The sequence below is a fragment of the Salvia splendens genome, chromosome 22 (assembly GCF_004379255.2).
Source record: "Salvia splendens isolate huo1 chromosome 22, SspV2, whole genome shotgun sequence".
Classification (NCBI taxonomy): domain Eukaryota; kingdom Viridiplantae; phylum Streptophyta; class Magnoliopsida; order Lamiales; family Lamiaceae; genus Salvia; species Salvia splendens.
In genome coordinates this window covers 7,497,508-7,521,516 of record NC_056053.1, presented here as the reverse complement: position 1 = coordinate 7,521,516, position 24,009 = coordinate 7,497,508, and the positions used below count along the sequence as shown (strand labels likewise).

Sequence of the window (24,009 nt, the reverse complement as noted above, 5' to 3'; positions counted from 1 at the left end):
TTTGTATAGTTTGTATTATATAGGGTTTGCAGTTTATCACACCCCTATATATATATATATATATATATATATATATATATAGGGGAGCGTTATTCTCCTATTCATCCCTTAGATCCTTTATTCTTCTTAATATGAGCCGTTAGATCTCATTCATCAACGGTCCAGATGATCTGCATTATTACACTATAATGGTGCATTATTAATCGGTGTGCATTATTCAACTGAAAATCTGCATTATTACACTATAATGGTGCATTATTAGTCGGTGTGCATTATTCAACAAAAACTCTGCATTATTAAATGACACGTGGCACTAATCTAACCGTCGGATGACAAAATCGTGGGGCTGAGATCAAGAAGGAAAAAGGAGAAAATATGCAAAAAGGAAATGAATACATCCCTATATATATATATATATATATATATATGGTATTCATCTATCAAAATACACCCTTAAGTCCAAAAATACAGACTAAATCTGGAGCGTTGGATCTGCCTATGGGCGGCCACGATTTAGGCTTGACAATCATAAACTTATGTCATAATAAGATTTAGTAGAGTCATAAAAGGGTAAAAATGGAAACAAAAAAATATGCCCAGACGTTCGGTTTTTCTTCGCGGAAATCATGGAATCATCACTCCACACGCCATTAACCTGATTGTTCGGTTCCAACCTATTCACTTCGTCTCTCCCCCCCACAATATATCTAACGCCACCCAAAAAACACTAATCACCAAAATCAAACATTACTTCTGTAATTTCTGAAGCGGCACAACATTTACGAGCTCCAACCACTCTTTGTTCAGTCGAAGAGGCGTCCGATAGTTCACCTACATCAGCCATCCACGCGCTCCAGCCCAAACAATCTTTCCCGATCCACCAAGCACCGAACCGGAAAATCAAACAATCGACCACGGCAATGGTGAATACTCGAGCTTCTGGATCTACAACGACCGACGGAAAAGGTTAGATGTTTGTAGTATCCCATAGCCTATACCGCTTTCAAATACATCAAAACTAAAAGGGTTTTTTTTGTTCAACTAGTGTATGAAAGGAGGAACACTAAAAACAAGCCACCACGGATCCCCAAAGCTCAAACCGGTAAATTGTTTTCCCCTTCTAGTTTATTTAATGAGTTAATACCGTATCAATATTGGAAGCAGCGTATGTAATTGTGATATTTTTCATAAACAAAAGCCCATTCTGCAACAAAACCAACAACAGAGTCATGCGAGTGTATGCATGACATAAATCCATATTATTATGCTTAAATTGTTTTATTCTTGTGACGCTTCACTCTTAAAAAGTCAAAATAAAGAGATACAGAACAGAAAAATAATTGCTTGGCTACCAGGCTTTTTTAATGTGAATTTTTAAATGTAATGTTCAAAGCTATTGTGATTATGTTTCAGGGGTTGTATTACAAAACAAAACAACACCTCACTCCACCAAAGGGCAAGAGGCTGATGCAAAAACAACAAATCCTGGTAACTGTCTCTGATCCTCCAAACTGGAACTTAGTTGTGATGTTTGAGATGATATATGTAATTACATTTGGTTATGTTAAACACCTAGGGCTTAAGTTGGAACAACTCAGTATTAACTATCTCTGCTATTTAGATAGATGTGATTGTTTGTATGAAAAAAGGTGTGAGATGGGTGGCATCTGTGTGTGTATGTAAGCATCAGTGACTTTAATGTTTGTAAATAATATAAAAAAGTAGAACTAAGCTTAAATATGCCATCATATAAGTGTAGTCAAACCAATAACATTGAGACGGATAAAAAAAGACACGGCTGAACATATTTCAACAGCTCGAACAGGTACATAAATGAATATACCGTGCATATCTTGCTGTGTTTGTTATGATGTGAGTATTAAACAACTGTTTTGTTGTGAACAATATGTCTCAATAATGAGTTGATTATTATGGCTAAACTCAACATAGGACATTTATGAAAACAAATAACTATGTATGCAGTTTAAACTTCAATGTTTAATACACATATTATGACTTCTGACTAATATAATACTCCTGGAGCATGTCATTTTTACCTCTACCTGAAATTCTGAAAGTAAGAATTGTTTGTGGGAATAATTTGGTGTTGTCAGTGATGAATACTATGCATTTATAAGAATGTCATTGTATTTAGTGTTTGCAGAATATTTTTGTACAAGTAGCACTAATCATGATTATACTTTCAGATACAAGGCCTACACCCAAAAACGTTGCAGTAGTGGATAAACATGCTGGAGACACGGCTGAACCTGTATCTCAATCTGGAAAATGTGAGAACAATAATAAACTTAAGATGACTTGCATTATTTGAAATGATTTGTGTAAAAAAAATTTGATTTGTTATGATGCTTATGTCTCAATTTCATATTCAAACTTCGCTGTCTATGTTTGTTATGATTAGTGAATACAATAGAACTAATTTGATCATGTTTTTGTAAATGTAACACAATGTGTAGCTGTAGGAAGGACTGGATTGTCCTTAAACAAATCCAATGAACTGATTATTAGGAAAATAGCCCGGGCACATGAAAGCCTAAAAAGAATGAATCTGGAAACGACTGGAAATGTGAATGCAGATACATCCCATGTCCCAGACAATGATGCAGTTAAGAATACGTCTGATAGTTTCATGCTTATTATGACCTAACATATTTATATGTTATTATGACATATACTAGCGCATATTTTGACATGAAAGTGTTCATTTTAATAATATTATTATTATTTAATCATATGACATATTAAAAGCGTACCATGACCAAGATTGACACCATTTTATTATGACTTCGTTTGTCGCATAACATGACACAACACTGATTATTTAACTATTTACAGTATATGCGTAAGACGAATAATTTTCATATTACGTAGTCAATGACCTACATAGTCAATTAATATGACCTACATAGTAAATTAATATGACCCACATAGTCAATTAATATGACCCAAACCAGCTAAAATACATGCATGTAATTGTAAGAGAAATCTTCAACCGTGCTAATACTTGCAGCCATGAGCATGATTGAATATAACTGTAAAACAATTTTCATATTACGTAGCTGGTTTTTTCAATTATATAAAGAATACGATTCGACAACCATAATGAATTGCAGGGTGAAATCGCAAGAAGACGCGGTGTTTGAAACGAAAAAAAATATGGTATGTTGCTGCATAGTCATAATCATTCTACTACGTTACTATGAAAAAAAATATCACTCAGTCTACCCTTAAGGACTAACCCATTACACGAAATAGGTATTCTTTGCATTCTGCGTTTCAAAAAGGTACTACACTGTGTGCTTTTGTTTCAAACGAAAATCAGTGGTGATTATAGATGCTTGTAAAGATGGAGAAGACAATGACTTGCGATTCACCTACGGGAGTATTCCAGAGGCATTGGTATGAATTCAACATTACAACTCACAGTACTACAAAATAATTACTGAAACTAACACTTTGCATGCATTACAGATGACATTCTTTTGTAAGTATTTATCAAGAATTGGATGTCACAATCAATGCAAATCGATTATAAACATTCCTATTCAGAGGATGAAGATGAGTTGGAGAACAACAGACAATGCAGAAGACAGTGGCGTTTATTTACTTAGACACCTTGAAGTCTACATGGGTGAAAGGGAGGGACAATGGAATTGTGGACTAACGACAAAGAACAAAGGTGTGCTACAGTTTTTAAGAGCTAAATACAACCGTGTGTTGATGTTGGCAGGAATTAATCACAGCGCATTACTGAATAAAGATGCGGCATATAAACATTATGCGAAGGAAAACAAGAAAACCAAGATCAACGTAGAACACATGATAGCAAACTACGGATCGGTGCAAATGTATATTGCGTAGGTTAAATATGTTTTTCATTTTGTTCGTTTCTTTGTTGACACTGTTACCCTTGTTTTAGAATTGCGTTTTACACAGCTCACGGATATCAAACACAACGTTAGTCTGTTTCTCCTATAAGTTATGAATTTTTTTAGAGTAATTCCATGTTACTGTTTTCTTATTAAAAGTGTTTTTTCTAAATGTGGTGCTGTAAACAGTAAACCGTATATTGAGGCATAATAGAGTGCATAAGTAGGTCATAACATTTTTAGTATACAAAGTGTCATAATAAGAATAACACCATAAATCATTACCTAACACTATTGGGACCCAAACGAAGTACCTAAACAACAGTACGATTGAAAAAAAAAAGTAATTAGGTGTGTAACAAATGCAGTACAACAACCATGCATTTTTTTAAGTGGAATAGATTTCAAGCAATCCACAAAAAATATGTAGAATAATAGACAACCATTTGGGTCATACTAATTAATGTTATATGTCAAAACAACAATATGTTAAAATAGGGTGAAACTATAACTACATTCAAGTCATAACACATGGATTGTATTTTATAACTCAAAAGATGAATGTATTCTAATATGTCATAACAAACAAAAAATAGGTCATGGTCATATAAATGTAACATTAAGCAAATATGGTATGCAAATTCGACGGAGTATTGAAGAAGAATAAATTATGGGCTAATAAACTCAACTAGAGAGCAGTTAGAGGAGAGAATACGATGCACGATTATAGGAATTAGTATAACTAACTATATAAAGTAATTTACTTAATTATCCTTTGTCGATTAGAAATAATTAAAATAGTAATATCTCAAAATTAAATCTGGCCGTTATTTAATCTAATCTTAAGATTAGATTGTCTAATCCAATGGACATAATTTGGTCTGCAATTCTTGGTTTAAGGCCATTTTTGTTTTGATCAAATACCTATATATATATATATATATATATATATATATATAGGTGCATTATAATGATAACCCATATTTATGTGATAACCCTATAACTAAATCTCCACCACACATTTTTAAAATATGTGGTCTAGATTTAATCTAACAAAACTATCATTTTATCAAATAAAACTATCATATTTCGGATATATTAAGGGCAAAATTGTCATTTCGTTATAAAATTGGGTGGCCAGCAAGGAGATGGCAGCAACGGTGTTTCTGACGGTTGCCATCAGAAATTAAGATTGAGGATATGCACTTTTATTATGAATAGGTACACGCCTCCAAAAGACATCCACATTAAGAGTTTGCAGATTGAATATTAAATTGTCTCATAAATAAAAATAAATCTGCCTATCAACACATTCAAGGCTAAGAAAGCATCCTTCAATCTCGACCTCTTCCTAATTCGGTGCACTGAATATATGTAACAATAAAAGACAAAATCCCTCTGGTTCGTAACATATATACGACAATTTCACTCGAATCTAAGAAACGACTATTCAATATACACATTTCAAATCAAGAATCCGAGATCTCCTTCTTGCCAAATATGAGCAACGCCTGAAACTATCATTTTATCCACTGAAACTATCATTTTATCAAGTGCAACTATCATTTTACCTTCTGAAACTATCATTTTATCCCCTGAAACTATCATTTTATCCCCTGAAACCACCATTTTATCAAGTGCAACTATCATTTTACCTTCTGAAACTATCATTTTATCCCCTGAAACCATCATTTTATCATGTGCAACTATCATTTTACCTTCTGAAACTATCATTTTATCCCCTGAAACTATATTTTATCAAGAACTATTCTATATACACATTTCAAATCAAGAATCCGAGATCTCCTTCTTGCCAAATATGAGCAACGACTGAAACTATCATTTTATCCTCGCGAAATTCAGAAATTAAATGAGGGAAATGACATATTTACCCTCTGCGCCTTTTTTATGAAGGAAAGCTAAGTTTGAATCTAAACCACATGATTAGAAAATATGTGTGGTCTAGATTTGGTTATAGGGTTATCACACAAATTGAGGGTTATCATATAATCATCTCCATATATATATACATACATATATATATATATATATATATGGTTTTGATCTATGCAAAACTAAATTTAAATATAGAAACGCAGAACAATATCATACGTAGGAGACTTTTAGGTCATAGTTAGTTAATTTTTAGGTCATGCTAATAAAGCATGACCTAAAATGATCTTAGCATGACATTAAACCCAAATATTATAATATGACCTAACATTGCTTAATTATGACCTTTCATGGTTTTGGTTAATTATTGACCATTAGATCATCTAATCCTTGGGCCAAGATTTGGGCTGCATTTCTGAATTTAAATGCATTTTTACTTTGATCATCTCCCTATATATATATATATATATATATATATATATATATATATATAGGAAAATAATCAATACAAAACTTGATCTCAATACAAAATCCAGACCAAATCCTGACCATGAGATTTGACAATCCAATGGTCAATAATTAAACAAAAACACGGATGGTCATTGTAAAGCAGTTTTAGGTCATATTATAAACTTTGGGTTTGAGGTCATGTTAAGATCATTTCATGTTATCCTTACTATAATGACGTAAAAATAAGCTTACAATGACCTAAAAATGACTTTTGTATGCTTGGTTCTGCATTTTTGTATTAAGAATGGTTTTGCATGGATCAAAACCCTATATATATATATATATATATATAGTAGTGATCTATGGCAAATACCCCTTAACCAAATAACTAGAGAACAAATCATAGCCACAAGATCAAAAAAATCAATGGCTAGTATTAATTTTTGAATTTAAGGAGATATTAGTTCCTTTAATCACAAATTTACTCTATAATAAAAATGCAGGGGTACTATGGTCATTGCATACCAATTGAATTAACACCAAAGTGAGGGTAGTTCGAAAAATTAAATTCAATTGCAAACCGCGTCTTCAACAGAGCGTCTTCAACAGAGCGTCTTCACCTCTCCCCTTCTCTGTTCTAGAAATCAAACCGCATTCAAGCAATCGCCATCGTCGTCGCCTTCGCCGTATCTGCGCATCAGGATGAAGTTGCGTTCGTGAAATCCACCAGAGTGAAGCCGAATATCGATTGCGATCACAAAATTCCGTTGAGTTCGAACAGCACGACATCGAAGGCTTATGAGCCGACGAGTGCGATTTCGATTGGCGTTAAGCTTCTTATAGCCTCTTCAATTAATGATCGGCGCGTTCATCGTTTCTACTGCTTCGATTCTCTTTTCTTTAATATTCTATGATTATCACTGCTACTATTATTCTTTTGTTTTTTGATGCACATTATTCTCATTTTGATATTTAGATGTATTCGTTCTTATCTTTCCATTTCTGCTATGTGAATTAATAAATAATGAGTTTATATTTTGTTAAGTGTTTCTTTGATTTTTTGCAAGAGTCCGTGTCTCAATCCTCCTTTGGGAGGCAAAGCGTTGGACAAGATCAAAGCACACCACTCAACAAACAAAATGTGTAATGACCTCAGATCCAAGGACTATTACATACTTCATGTACTAATAAACTGTAGACACTTAACAAAACTGTTTAATAGTAGGGTATACCAATACTCTCCAAAGTATACCATGTGTCCATCACGAGTATCTAATATCTCATAGTCGTGAGAACAACTACATTCTCGAAGAATGTGATGCAAACCCCATGCTAACCTATAACATATCATCAATATCACATTCTTGATGATCATTGGTTAGGGCTATTTTAGAATTATACTATATCATTAATGTCTCACACCATTAACGATAGTCATAATTCAAGGGAACAAATATTTAGAATAAATACAAACATTTCAAATAATTATTCCAATAAGTGCACAAAACTCATAGGAAATAAAATTTTCATATAATGTGATCAAGTAATATTGTCTCAACACAAAATGTTTCTAAGACATATAAAACTGTAACTCCCACTGATTTAAAGCCATCTACCAACATTCTTAACACCTAAGCTCTCAAAGTGCTTGTTGTGTTTTGCTATACATAACGGTTTGGTGAAAGGATCAACCAAATTATCATCAGTGGGTACTATTTCTAATTTTATGTCACATCTTTCAATTATTTCTCTGATCAGATGATATCTTCTGGGAACATGTTTGTTCCTGTTTGTAGCTCTGGGTTCTTTTGCTTGCGCAACAGCACCAGTGTTGTCACAATACAAAGGTATTGCACTATTGGCACTCGGAATGACACCCAGTTCTTTAACGAACTCTAACAAACCAACAGCTTCTTTGGCAGCTTCAGATGCAGCAATATACTCGGCTTCGGTGGTGGAATCGACAGTTGTACCTTGTTTGGAACTATTCCAACTCACTGCTCCACCATTGAGGACAAAAACATATCCAGACTGAGACTTATAGTCGTCATGGTTTGTTTGGAAACTAGCATCAGTGTACCCAGTAACTGATAACTCTGGTTGTCCACCATAGACTAAGAAATATTCTTTAGTCCTTCTAAGGTACTTAAGAATAGTCTTAACGGTTTTTCAATATTCCTCACCGGGATTTTGCTGAAATATCTCTGTCATGCTAAGCGCATAGGCCACATCTGGCCTAGTAGAGATCATGACATACATAATAGATCCTATAGCCGAAGCATACGAGATCCTTTTCATGTTTTCTCTTTCTTTGTCATTAGAAGGACAATCCTTCTTTGACAATACAATGCCATGTCCCATAGGAAGAAAACATTTCTTAGAATTCTCCATTGAGAAGCGCCTTAGAAACTTGTCTATGTAAGTGGATTGTGATAATCCTAACATCCTATTTGGTCTATCTCGATAGATCTTAATTCCAAGGATATAGGAAGCATCACCTAGATCATTTATCATAAAGGAACTAGACAACTATTTTTACGGATTGCATCATGGAACGATCGCTTCCCATAATCAAGATGTCATCAACATATATGATAAGGAAGACAACGTTATCATTCTCGCATTTACTATAAACACATGGGTCCTCTTTGCTTCTGACAAAACCAAACGATTTGATTGTTCTGTCAAAACAAATATTCCAACTCCTCGAAGCTTGCTTAAGTCCATAGATGGACTTCTTTAGCTTTCACACTGCATTCGACCTTTCTTTCGATACAAAACCTTCAGGTTGTGTCATATAGACATCGCCTTCTAATTCTCCATTGAGAAATGCGATTTTGACATCCATTTGCCAAATGTCAAAATTGTAGTATGCAACAATTGCAAGTAATATCCTAATGGACTTGATCTTAGCAACTGGCAAAAATGTTTCATCATAGTCAATGCCTTCGCGCTGACTATAACCCTTTGCCACTAACCTAGCCTTGTAGGTTTGTACTTTGCCATCTGCATCTCTCTTCTTTTTGAAGATCCATTTGCAACCTATGGGGTAAACCCCATATGGTAAGTCAACTAGTTCCCAGACTAAGTTGAAGTACATCGAGTCCATTTCAGATATCAAGGCTTCAAGCCACTTCTCTCGATCGGTGTCTGACACCGCCTCAGTATAGGTCTTAGGATCATCGTCATCTAAATCAACTTCACCATCTTGGTTCTCAACCATTAGATTTAGTCTCTCAGGTGGACGACGAATCCTTCTAGGCCTATTGAGTTGGTTTTCTTCTGGCTTGGGCTGTTCATTCTGAATGTGAGTAGGTTTAGGAATATCACTATGATCTTCTTAAGGTATAGGTGATGCAACTATTGTATCATCTTTTCTTTGATGCATCTCATTGTTTTGAGGAGGTTCTTCGAGAGTCCCTCTAAGGTCTCCTCTAATAGTAATTTCCCCTCCCAATAGATCATCAAAATCTCCCACTGAGTTATTGTTCAAACCATTTGACAATACCTCATTCTCAATGTTATCTTGTGGTTCTTGAATTTCTTCAAGATCTACAATGTTGTGACTTTGTTCCTTTAAGACATAATTGTCTTCAAGAAACTTCACATTCCTAGAGATTATCACCTTGTGATCTCCAGGGTAGTAGAATTCATATCGTCTAGTTTGTTTAGGTTATCCCACAAAGTAACACTTCTCACTTTTATATTCCAACTTATCAGTCATTTGTTTCTTAACAAAAGTTGGACAACCCCAGGTCCGCATATAGTTAAGACAAGGCTTTTTGCCATACCATAACTTATATGGTGTTTTCTCAACTGATTTAGATGGAACTCTATTCAGAATGTAAATAGCAGTCAACAAAGCATGACCCCAGAGAAATAAAGGAAGACTAGCTAAACTCATCATGGATCGAACCATATCTAATAATGTTCAGTTTCTCCTTTCAGATACTCCATTCATTTGTGGTGTACCAGGAGGTGTTCAGTCTGACTGAATTCCATGTGATTTCAAGTAATCAAGAAATTCCCGGCTCAAGTATTCTCCTCCTCGATATGATCGAAGAGTTTTGATACTTTTCCCAAGTTGTTTCTCAACTTCACACTTAAACTCTTTAAATTTCTCAAATGCCTCAGATTTGTGTTTCATAAGATACACATATCCATACCTTGTCAAATCATCAGTGAAAGTAATGAAGTACGAATAACCACCTTTTGTTTGAGTTGGAAACGGTCCACACACATCTATGTGGATCAACTCTAGCACATCATTAGCACGCACCCTTTTCCCAGAAAGTGGCTTATTAGTCATCTTTCCTTTTAGACAGAATTCACAAGCACCATATGATTCAAAATCAAATGAATTTAGATAGTCTAACTTTCTCAATCTCGCTATCCTTTTCTCATTGATATGACCAAGTCTACAATGCCAAAGAAAAGTAGCATTATCCGTATTACATAGCTTAAGTCTTTTATTTTGCACATTGAGAATATTCCGTTTGCATTCAAGTATATATAATCTATTCTCTAAAGAGACATTTCCATAAAACAATCCATTATTAGAAAACGAGCATCTGTTGTTTGCAAAATGGAAGGAAAAACCTTCGATGTCCAACATCAGAATGAAAATAATATTCTTTGAAATAACTAGAATAAAATAACAATTATGTAAATCTAGTCTATGTCCTGAGGGAAGATCTAATCTATAAGTTCCCACGCGTTCGGCAGCAACCTTTGCTCCATTTCCAACACGTAGGTCTACTTCCCCAGACCTCACTTTCCTGCTGTCAATTAAACCTTGCACATTATTACAAATGTGTGAACCACAAGCGGTATCCAATACCCAGGATTGTGAGTTATTCATAGACATATTTATCTCAATGACAAACATAGCTGAGCTCCCACTCATTGCACCTTGTTCCTTGAGTTTTGGGCAGTCTCTCTGTCACTCCGTGAAATTTGACCTAGTCAATTTGTTTGTTTCCATCATACACTCATAAGATAAGTTTGACATATTATCTGAACAGAAAATAAAACGAAAAACAAATTAGAAAAGCATACAAAGATCACATTCGCATCACTAATCAAAAAGTTTATTGTATTGATTAGCTCCCACTAATTTTAGCATATATTATGCCCTCAAACATAAAATATGAATTTATATCAAATATAAATTTTAGTGGTCCAAGATCCAACTCTATATAGTTGTAGCCTCTGCGAGGGCTGATGACTACAATAATATCACCAGGTAGGCCTCCAAGTCAATTATAACAACAATTTTACAATTCTTGGTTTATTAATCTAATTAATATGCGTCCATAAATTATTTGGTTGCGAGGGCTACTCAAAATAATTTAAGCAAGTCAACCCCATCACACGATGCCAACTATGCATCTATGAATGAGCCTTAACCTTGTGGATTTAGAGTAAACGCGAGGGCGCAAAACTCGTGGTCAAAAAGGCTAGGAGCATCAACAATTGTGATGGACGACGCGTTTGTTTCAAAACAAGGCTTATATTTTGTGGGGAATAATTTTGTGATACTAATTGTCAATTTAATATCTAATATTAAAATCTTAAACAATTACTGGGCGCCGCCTACCCAGACATAGTATAACACGGACTACAAATACTGGGCGCCGTCTACCCAGACATAGTATAACACGGACTACACATACTGGGCGCCGCCTATCCAGACATAATATAACACGATCTCTAACTACTATAGTTAAGTAAAACAAGCATAAATCAAATAACATGCTTATCACATAGGATATCCAATAATGCTCAACAAATAAAATCAAATTTTATTCTCTAATTAAATGTGGGTTTAATTATATTAATTCTAAATTAATATAATTATACATATTTAATATTAATTCCATATTAATATTGTGTTGTGGAGTATATATTATCATTTTCAGATGATAACTATGTCCCAATTTGTTAATCTAATTAACGAAATTAATCCAATCTATATTAATTCTAAATTAATAAATTTGTAAACCAAGTAATAACTCCAAATCATCATCAAGCACATATATTATTTATTATTCCAAAATAATAATATTAACAAATTCTAGTTCATTAATCCATTAATCCAATTAATAAATTTGTCATCTAATCTATATCAATTCCAAACTAATATAAACAGATATTTAATATTAATTCTAAAACAATATTAAAACACATTTACTATTATTATATAATTTATTGGCTTGATTAATATTATTAATTCTAAATTAATAATGTGATTTTCAGTGACCAAAACCACGATTTGGATCCGACTCGGATCTTCAAAACCCGCTAGGGTTTTGGGAAAAGAACATACGCCCCCTCCATGACGCTGCCTTCACGCCGTATTCACTCCACCAACTCCGCCGCCCATCGCCACTCACCGCCGCCGCCATGGGCTCAAAGCCTAGGATCCCCACCTCAACCGCCGCTGGAAGGCTGAAGAGGAGGCTGTCAAACTCCAGCTGGAGGCTCAGAAAGCGCCAGCTCTGCCCACGCAATTCTGCCAACAGCGATTCGGCAGTTTCCGGCAAGCTAGCGGCGCTGAAGAGCCTCATCCCCTCCGGATTCGGAGATGCAAAGCCTGACCAGCTGTTCCGCGAAACCGCCGACCACATCGTGCTCCTCACAATTTCGGGCCTGAGCCCGATCAAATCAAGCTCAGGGAACAGATATGACTGCCCCGACTCTCCTTAAATCCGACCCAGAGAGTACAGACTAACCAAAGTAGATTTCTCGATGAGAGATCTCCATCACATGGGCCAAGGTTGGGCACGAGCTTAATATTAATTCTAAACTAAACAGATACCCTAAACAGGCACTATTAATAAGTAATAATTTCTTGGCATGGATTTGTCGGTGGAAGCATGATTTTCTTTTCCAAATTATTCGAAAAATTTAAAGTCAAAAATCCAATACAGTTTGCAATTTGCAGTAATTTTTACAAAATTTTGTTAAAAGAATCGAAATTTAATTTCAACTTCTAAGCAATTATGAAACCAATTTCTTGAAAAATTTTGAAATCAAATTTCGAAGCAGATCAATCACATAATTCTGATTTCTAAAATTATTCCACGAGTAATTAGATTACAAATTTAATTAAGAATCGAGCCCTCGGCTCTGATACCACTGTTAGGAATTCTTGTATTCATCTAATGAGCGCAACGGAAATTGCAGACAAGAATAACAGATCTAGATTCATAATTATATTGTAAGTTGAACACGTAATACACAACAGAACTAAATCTTACTTGTTGTGTTGATTTCTTCTATGATTGTACCCTGCAAGTTGAATCCACTACTATCGAGGTCCACGTGTATTCTGATCCGATGCAGGAACAATTCCTCGGTACAATCGTTCTATAGAGAAAGCTAGGAAATCTCTTGTGAACGTAGCGCCGCTTTTCTGTCTTAGAAAATTAGGTTTTCTGTATCTTATGTTCTCTACAATAGAGCATATATATAATAGAATAATTGTAACATTGAACCAAGGCCAATAGAATTATTTCCTATTAATCTAATCTAGCCCATTAATCTTTCAGTTAGTGAGTCACTCTCACTCACTCATGTTATAATACATAGCAAGGTTTACTTTCAACAAATGACATTTTCTTCTTTGTTTTTCCAGTTCTGTTCCTGTCCATTTCAACCTTGTTAGAGTTCATTTCTGTATTCCTATATGCATGCATTCGTCTTTGGGAGAATACCAATTGTCAAGCACTATCGCAAGAAGGCAGCCTCCGAGGGATCCAAAACCGTTGCATCGGATCTTGCTGCTGCCGGGATCCATACTGCAGATGATCAAGTTGTAAGTATTAGTATTATGACAAGTCCATTTCATATTTGAGTTTACAACATTATTTACATTTTTAGTATTTTAGGACAGTGAAAGGTTAAACAACAAGGCATTGATTTGGGAGAATCGTGATCTTGCCTTTGACCTTTGGTTGATCTATGCAATCACATTATCAATATTTCCCGGTTTCTTATGCGAAAACACTGGCTAGGATCTTGGTGAGTTACCATATATAGTAATCTCATTGATCAGTCTTTCTATAGAAATAATTGATTTTGTGCTTCATATGTATGTAGGTATGCAGTTGTGCTCATGGCACTCTACAACTTTTGGGATCTCGTCGGAAGGTACGTGACTGCCTCCGGTTGAAGTCGCGAAAGGGTCTCGTGTTTGTCGCGTTTGGCGCTCATTCCGTGCTTCTACTTCACGGAGACCAAGGGTGGATGATCATGCTGGTCTCGTTTCTAGGGCTGACAAACGGCTATCTCACGGTCTGTGCGCGCCTAAGGTGAGTTTCAAGAATTTATTTTGTCGCGTGACCGCCTTGGGTAACGTGGATGAGGTTTTTTTGTATGTAGGCACCAGAGCAGGATTTAGTCAAGTTAATTATACCAGGAATTTATTCACCATATATATAGTTACGGAATTTGCAGCATCTTAAGAATAAGTGATAAATAGTACTCCCTTCGTCCTCTAAAAATAGAAACATTTGAAACGGTACCGAGTTTAATGCAAAACTGGTAAAGTATGAGAGAGATAGAAAAATGAGTCTCACCTCATTAGAAAATAAATTTTTACTAAAAATGAAAGTTTCTATTTTTAGGGGACATAGAGAGTGTAATATTTAAATTTCTTTTGAATAATACATTATAACTTAAGTAGTATGATAATTGATTTCTATGAATTTTCATGTATTGAAAATTATTCAAAATTGTTTCACTAGGAGTATCCATCATTTCTCTCTCTCGATATATACCATGAATATATTTCTCAATCGACATCAGACTTCTGGCTCTTATTTTGCAAATATTTTTTGAAATTTTCAACATTAGAATAAAATGCATCCCTTCTTGCACCACTCTAAAGAAGATGATACTGTTTGAAATTAAATCACAAGTGATCTGAGCTCCATTTATTTATATATTTTCCTACTGCATTCTAAGTTATAGATAAAGTGTGATGGATTAATGTGAAATTTAGATAAAATATAAAAGTATGATTGAAAGTATAAAAAATAAGCTAGTGAGGAATATTTTTTTGGATTTGAATTTAATGTAAATGATTGAAGTAAAATCACTATTCAGTGTAACTAACGAGTTTGAGTTTGAGTTTGAGTTTGATGTAATAGTTGAAGATGCTCTTAAGTGATAGATTTATCGTAGATTCTTTCCATTGAATGACTAAAAATAATATTTATTCCATCCATAAATAAAAGCCCATTTAAACAATTTCGTATGAATATATATTAGGAAAAATTCTTTTTTTGGTAATGCATGTTAATGGAATTCTATTTTAATGAAGGGCTATAGTTGTATTCCGACTCAGGGAGTGACGCATAACCATTATGTGTCGTTAATAGAGAGACGCATGACCATCATGCGTCTTTCTTTAGTGACGCATAAGCATTATGCGTCACTAAAAAAACTCCATTCCAAAAGAATCAAACAAATAAACCATTCCTACTTCCTTCACCATTAGCAAAATCCCAAATTTCTTCACACCGCAACCAACATCGCCCCCAGCAAAAAGCCACCACTCAAGCTCCTGGCGCCGCTGGCAGGAGCTGGCGCTACCGCCGGACCTGAGGGATAATCGACCTGAGAGATGGATTGCGGTGAAAGGCGAAGCGTGTGAAGAAGGCTTACAATAGTTTGAGGCCTCGGATTTCATCCAATTGTTTAATCTGTATTCTTTTCGATATACTAAGTTATCGGGAAAGAAAAGAGATGGATTTGTTTGATTGTATTATTCTTTCAACGGTTAAGATAGTAAAATGACATATAAATTTAATTCGTTACGTTTAACATATTGTATAATATTTCATTCTATAACATAAAACATGTCATTTCGTGATGTAAAATATGACATTCTATAGCAAAAAAATGTTTAAAATATCATTAAGAAATGCATTTATCTGAATGTATATTATTATTTCAACCATTGATTGCTCTTTCTCCTAATTAAAATGTCCTTTATACATTTATATGTTAGTTAAATTTATTTGATTACGTTCTTTTAAAATATTAAATTTATAAAATGACATGGTTTAATTGAAAGTGTATTCTGTGCGCTGCTTTTACCTTCTAAAAGCTGACTGAAAGACGCATAAGGGTTATGCGTCATTAGGGAGTGACGCATAAGGGTTATGCGTCTTTTAACGACGCATAATGGTTGTGCGTCATTAACCAAAGACGCATAAAGGTTGTGCGTTTCATTAATAACGACGCATAACACTTATGCGTCACTCCCTAAGTCGGAATAAATCTAATCTCCTTCATTAAAATGGAATTCCAATAGTAGCATAGAACAAAAATAGAAAGAACTCATATATATTATCAAGGTTGATTCTCACATTTATGATATATACTACATATTTATTATTTATACATAGTTAGGCACTGGTATCCCATTAATATAATTTTATATTTACATTGTATTAATAAAAAATGGGTTAAAACTAGATATGCTAAAATTGGAAAGTGCATTTAGACGGTGGACAAAATACTACTATCCCGATGGCATCGTATAATTGTATTTTGCATATTATATAAATAAATACATAGTTCTACGTTTGTTCATCACTTTCCACGTTTCCCTCGATGCAAAATTTTGATTTTTAATGTATGAATCCACTGTCTTCTATCAATTTATTCAATCCCAGAATTGCTTTGTTCTTACATATCAATTTCATCTCGTTACTCTGCTTAGTAATTCATATACATACATACACACACACACTTATGTATGTTAATTTTCTATGTGATTAATGCTTATGTATATGCATGTAATGATAAATTTCAGTTTTCTAGAGAAGAAGAAAAATGACTACTGTTGATGAAAAAGGGGCCTCGATTTCCACTAGGATTGAGGTTTGTATCATTTTGATTCTCTTGCAAAAAATTTAAATACCAATTTTTGTTATTGATGTATTCTTGTTTTTGTGTTGATTGGGAAATTAGGGCAAGTTTCTAGCCACTGTGGTATGTTGGTTTCTTGGAATAGGCACTCTTGTTGCATGGAATAGTATGTTAACAGTTCAAGATTATTACTATGAGTTATTTCCAGTGAGTATAACTTTTCTTTTGCTCCATTAATTGATTTTCCTAATTAATATCCTAACATTTTATATATGTTTGATGTGCAGCGTTACCATCCGTCTCGGGTGCTCACCTTAGTTTACCAGCCGTTTGCGTTGGGAACAATGTCATTGTTGGCTCACTACGAGGCTAAGGTTGATACGAGGAGGCGAATCTTGTACGGATACATCATTTTCTTCTTAAGCACATTAGGTCTGATACTGGTGAGTTGAGTTGAGTTGAGTTGTGCATCGTTTTACTTGTAAGCACGCTTCGTATGCTTACACAAAATGTCTACTTTACTAGATAGATATAGGAACAGGAGGGGGAAGAGGGATCGGAGATTATATCGGGATTTGTGTTTTTGTTGCTTCTTTTGGACTAGCGGATGCCTGCGTCCAAGGAGGGATGGTTGGAGATCTGTCTTACATGGATCCCGACTTCGTGCAGGTGCTTTTTAATTTTTTTTTTAATAAATTTTAGGTCGTTAAGTTATGATGATCGTGTATGCGGTTGCTCAATCAGTCATTCTTTGCTGGCTTGGCTGCTTCCGGAGCCCTAACCTCGGTCTTGAGACTGGTTACAAAAGCAATTTTTGATAAAACGGATCAAGGTCTTCGTAAGGGTGTTAGTAAGTAATTTTCTCATTTTTATTTAGAAATATCACGTCTTTTTTTATTTATTTATTGTTTATATAACTAAATCATATACCAATCCTATCAGTCTGTTACATATAAATTGCATGGTTTTTTGTTTTGTGTTTCTTTGCAGTTCTCTTCCTCTCTATCTCAACATTGTTTGAATTTGTTTGCATTTTTCTGTACGCGAATGTGTTTGGGAGGCTCCCGATTGTGAAGCATTTCCGTAAGAAGGCGGCTTTGGAAGGTTCGAAAACAGTTACATCTGATCTTGCTGCGGCCGGAATCCATACAAAAGATAATGAAAATGTAAAATGGCTTTATTGAAACATTCAATTTCATATATTTGTATAGTAATAAGGCATGGATATGTTATTGCAGATTGTTAAACATGAGCGCTTAACCAACAAGGAGTTGTTACTCAAGAATAAAGATCATGCCTTCAACCTTTGGTTTATATACGCTCTTACTCTATCAATCTTCCCAGGATTTCTATACGAAAACACGGGTGAACACCAACTAGGGGCTTGGTACGTTTATTTTTATATGCGTTTATTTTCTTTCGAGAGTCAATATGCAAATGAAATGAAATGAAATTGTGTGAAGGTATGCGGTTGTGCTGGTGGCATGCTACAACATTTGGGATCTTATAGGAAGATACGTCCCTCTCATTGATGGCATCAGATTGGAATCCAGAAAGGGCCTCACCATTGCATGTTTGTCGCGTATTGTTCTCATTCCATGCTTCTACTTCACTGCTAAGTATGGAGACCAAGGATGGATGATAATGCTATGCTCGTTTCTTGGACTAAGCAATGGGTATCTCACGGTTTGTGTGCTCACGGTCGCGCCAAGAGGCTATACAGTGAGTTTTGGATGAGAGATTAGTTTTTGAATGAGTAAAAATAGTGAATGCAAAAGTCTAACATTAAAGAGGTGTGTTATAGGCACCGGAGCAGAACGCATTGGGGAACTTGCTGGTTGTATTTCTGCTTGCTGGTATATTTGCAGGAGTTGTTCTGGGTTGGTTGTGGCTTATCAATAACGCCGCATTTTGATTCGGCTGGCCTGAGCTGATCATGAAACGTTGATCTCCACAGTTACCTCATTTCAGAAGCAACTAACTCGCAGCAATTAATGCAACTGGCGCCTGTGTTTTTCTTTTGTATCCTGCAATTTTAGAATAAAAGAAATCAATTTTCATGATGTACTACTCAAATGCTAAAAATAGTACTAGTGCAATATTATATCAGCATGTGGCAAGTAAATTGAAATGTCATTTTCTCCTATCACCCAAACCAAACATTTTCTAACACCATCCTCGTCCGTTGGTCATTCCAACATTGCTTGTGGGTGTGAGCACTAGCGGATTCAGAAGCCCAATACGGATGGCCAGAATTGAATATTAAAAAAATTTATTACAATTTTTAATAATAAAATTAATTAAAACATAAAAAAATGATATAGTTAAAATAGTAAACATTTAGACCCCATAAATATTTGTAATGTTTATTTTGATTTTCAAATAATAAAAATGCAATAAAGATCACATAAAATAAGTTTTTTTATAAAAATAAATAAAATATTTTAAAAAAATTATTTAACTAAACTATAAATAGTACTCCCTCCTTAAACCATTAAATGTCTCATTTTTTCTTTTTTCGTCCGTCCGCCAATAAATGTCTCATTTCTTTTTTATTATATTTGGTAAGTGGACCCTACATTCTACTCACATTTTATTATAAAACCAATAGTATATAAAAGTAGGTCCTACATTCTACTAACTTTTCTACTCACTTTATTACATAAAGTCAAACAATTTCTTAAAATCCATGTCGATCAAATATGAGACATTTAATGGCCGACGAATGGAGTATAACAAAATAATACTATATGTAGATTAATAAAAATATAGATTCATAAAGTATTTTAATGGTTTGAATTGGTATTAAGAAGTACTACCTCCGTCCTGCATTAACTGTCACATTTACTTTTCTGCACTCATTTTATAAAAATGATAATAATTAGTTAATGTGGAAAAATAGTAAAGTAAGAGAGAGAATAATGTAAAGAAGACTCTTTTCTACCTTATCCGTTCTCTTATTTTACTATTTCTCGACTTTAACTATTTATTATCATTTTTATAAAACGAGTGTAAAAAAGTAAATGTGACAGTTAATGCGGGACAGAGATAGTAATATGAATTGATAAAGAGCAACAACTCAACCACTAGGCTACTAACATAAATATGAAAGGGTTGGCAGCGGAAGCGTACATAAATCAATTACATAATAATTCTGATCTATTTAGCAGATTATTTAAACAAAATCTATTCGCGCAATTATCTCATGTATCATACTCATAACTTGAATTAAATCATGCTTTAGCGTAATTGACACCTAAAACATGCTTTCTACGGATTAGCCATTTTACCTTGAAGATTCTCCAAAGAATCGAAGATAGCTAGCGTCTTCTCCATGTGAAGATCTTGAGTACTAAACCACGGATTTTCTGACTGGTTCTCAGACTGTATGCTGATATCAGTGTGAGCTGATCTCACTAGGACACTAGGACTTAAATAAAGAAGACAGAATCCTATCTCACGGAGGAGAGGAAAATCGTCTCTCACAGAGAAGGAGAGGGGGACGAAAATTTGGAGTAAAATTAAGTGTATATTCTGTCTCCTTTATTCTCCTATTTATATTAAGTCACATATTGGGCTCAGTCAGGGACCTATGGAAGGTTTTGGATATGGCCTCCCCCAATTAGCTTTTTACAAATTAAATTGAACCCACAATTTAATACAAACTTATATTGGAATATTACGAGCAGCCACTACAGAAGTAATATTGCACTGCCCATCCAAATCTGAAATTATAAGTAATCCGGGTTTCCATTTGTTTGTCGTTCATTTCCCACGCTTAAGATAGAAACGTCCATTAATTAATTAGTGTTTGCTATGAACTTAATTAATTAACATCTTATTAATTCCAAGAGTGGACTTAGCAAGAAACACTTATTTATTATTCATAGAGTAATCAAACTCCAACTAGCTAGGTTCTGAATAATAAAGCCTTGTTTCGAGCTCCTCTTGAGGACGTTATCAAACGAGACTCACCTTGCGCACGATTCAATATAATAGCAATCCTAACACCGCTAGATATTAATCACCACTACCCAATATACCAGGATTATTAGGTTGTGAAAAACCTGCACCATTTGGTAAGTCAAAGTAGTGCATAATCAATATCGTATGCTCAATGCTAACGTACATTGATTAAGAATTAAATAATTTATCAAAACCTCGTCTTTCACTAGATAGCATAAAGACTTGTCTCACTGTTAGATCCAATTCAGTGCTCTACCACACCAATGTTATCTTATTTTAGTAAGGCTTAGAAATATGCAGACCTTTCACGATAGGTAGTCTAGGCCTATCTGGGTTGTGAAATTCTTATTTTTTCTTTGTTCAGAATTGACTGTGTTACCTTAAAGTGGACGACGCCCACAACCGGTCTACTAAAACGAAGACTTAGACTTTGTTAAGTTACTTATACATTTAAACATGCAATAAACATCCATTAAATGTAAAGCATAACAACATTATGACAAAAATAATCTGTTTCATCCATTGGAAAATAAAATAAAGAGTTTTACAGTATTCAATCACTAATTAAATCTAACTTAACTGAATTAATATTGAATTGAAAAATAATTTGAAACATTAAGTGATTTTAGATTTAAATCGTATTAAATTTGCGAACTCTGTTTTCTGAAGTATTTAAAATGTTTACACCATGATGCTTTGAATCTACAATCTGCTAGTGTACACAACATGTGGATCGGGGAGCCATCCTTCGAGTTGGCCGGTCCAATGGACTCGAAATGTGACCACATTCCCAGTTCATATATAGTTTTGTGGTCTATGGGACCTATGTAAAGTGGTGGTTGCCACTAATGGTTAATCAAATTTGGGTTCCTGTGTGAGTTGGTTCCCTACTTAGATTAGTGTAAATAAATTAATCTAATTTTTAATGCAAACAATATTATCTATTGCCCTAAGCCTCGCAGATTTGACCCATATACTCGCCTCATAATTTTTAAGGCGGCCGCTGAGGGATTTGGGTTTAGATTCAGATTTAGTTTAGATTCTGAGTTTATAATAGAGAAATCTGAGCTTTATTAAAAGATTTACGTGATAAATTTCGAACCTAAGTAGTCGAAACATACTAAAATGATGCTCAAAATGATGCAAAGTAGATTGAAACAAGTAATTATGGTGTATTAAAACAATATACAAGAAACATAGGTATCATTAAATATCAAAGCTATAAAGTCCATTGTGTTTTACCTCACAAGGCTGATCATTCAAGGATAAATGGAAAGCTTGAACGAATCTTTGCTTTTCCTCGAGAGAAATCTCATCGCAAGCCTTGTTTCATACAGCTCCTGCCGTCGGAGGCTTGATATGCCAGCTAGCTGAATCGGCACTTCTTGATGTTGATCACAGTTGCGAAGGTTGAGAGATCTAAGCTGTGGAAAGTGACGGACCAACGCCGTAAATATGTTTCTTCAATGTGCAAGGCTTTAAGAATGCATCGTTGCCAACTTGAGCACCTCTAGCTTCTCCAAAAGTTGTAGAATGCTCATTTTAGTCCAATCAAGCTAACGTTGGGCTCTTTAGCGTTGGTGGAACTTTATTATGTGGGGGAAGGCGTACGAGACAACTGAGAGAAACGAACAAGCTAGGTACCTCAAGTAAACCAAAACTCGGAGTGATTTATTTGAAGGAAATAAGTTGTACAAACGAACACACTTGGAACAAACAAGGAACGGGTACGAGGGCACGAAGATTTGCTAGAGATGAATGCTGGAATATTAGAGTGAAAGCTGTTGACGGTTCAGGAACAATAACTCCAGTGTCATCAAACTTGATTTGTATGAGGAAATTATACCTTCCTTTGTCTGTTCACCGAGATATCCAAATATTGCATTTATCTGATTTTATGTTCCTCTCCTTCATTGTCATCGTCGGTGAGGCTAGCGCAGCGCAATCCATCATCCAAGCGGTAATCTTGTCGTTGAGAGCCTCGACCTTTTCGCATATGGCTTGGAGAGTAGGAAGATTTGAAGAGTCCAGTCGTCCTGCTCTTGATTGAATAGTTTCTCATCTTTTTAATTTTAATAACAATTTTTAATATAACGTAAATGAAATCTGAATCACATATGAAAAATAATACATCATTCAAAGTTTAATTTAGTACTAGTATGTTACAACCATGGGCGGATCCAGCTTGCAAGGTGCTGGGGCAATTGCCCCTCCTCACCCCTACCTCACTCTTATACATTTACATATAAATTTCCAATTATATACTCTAGTTATACTAATTGCCCCTTCTTAAATACATAAATTTTTCCTATATACAAAATTTTGCCCCTTCTCAGATGAAATCCTAGCTACGCCCCTGGTTACAACAACAATACTAGTAAATTTCACATTCATAATATATGTAACAATTGAATTACTTGATTTTTGATATACACATATCACATATGAACAATATATAACTTTCATATTAATAAGAAAATAGTGTATTACATCTCCATAATTTATTGTGCAGTATTTGTCAAATCAAATATATGTGGTATCTGATCTTTACAATTTTAATACCTATACACGATTGAAAAATATATCCTTAAACATTTAAATTAGTATGTTTAACAAAAAAAATTATTGAATACACGACATCACATGATACACAAAGATAGGAAAAGTGTGAAAAAAAATATTGCATTGCGTAAGGTAAACAATGGTATTATCGGCCAATTCTTCTAATTATAATTTTCCGCTAAAACAATAGTTTCAATTCTGACTCTGTCATCAATAATCTTTTCATTTGTTATGGACCCGTTTTTCAAAAAGTAAATGTTTAGATCAAATTCGTATATCATCTTGGTCATATGTTTAAGATCAAAATTGACATTTACTCTAAATAAAAATTGTACCACATGCACGAAAGAAGCAGCAATAGTAA

At 34.5% G+C, this 24,009-nt stretch overlaps 2 protein-coding genes across 2 annotated transcripts in view; both read left to right on the top strand.

Moving 5' to 3' along the window:
- The window catches only part of LOC121787134, a gene marked incomplete at both ends in the record, with an annotated part of 138,046 nt that overhangs the window by 101,631 nt on the left and 12,406 nt on the right, over window positions 1-24,009 (top strand). The window lies entirely within an intron of this gene.
- On the top strand, window positions 16,857-19,143 carry LOC121787137 (equilibrative nucleotide transporter 3-like). Its single transcript, XM_042185786.1, has 10 exons — window positions 16,857-16,881; window positions 17,062-17,129; window positions 17,220-17,324; window positions 17,405-17,560; window positions 17,643-17,786; window positions 17,862-17,967; window positions 18,108-18,283; window positions 18,356-18,504; window positions 18,581-18,839; window positions 18,922-19,143. Exons 2-10 carry the CDS (start codon window positions 17,082-17,084, stop codon window positions 19,030-19,032), a joined length of 1,254 nt encoding a protein of 417 aa, XP_042041720.1. The 5' UTR covers window positions 16,857-16,881; window positions 17,062-17,081; the 3' UTR covers window positions 19,033-19,143.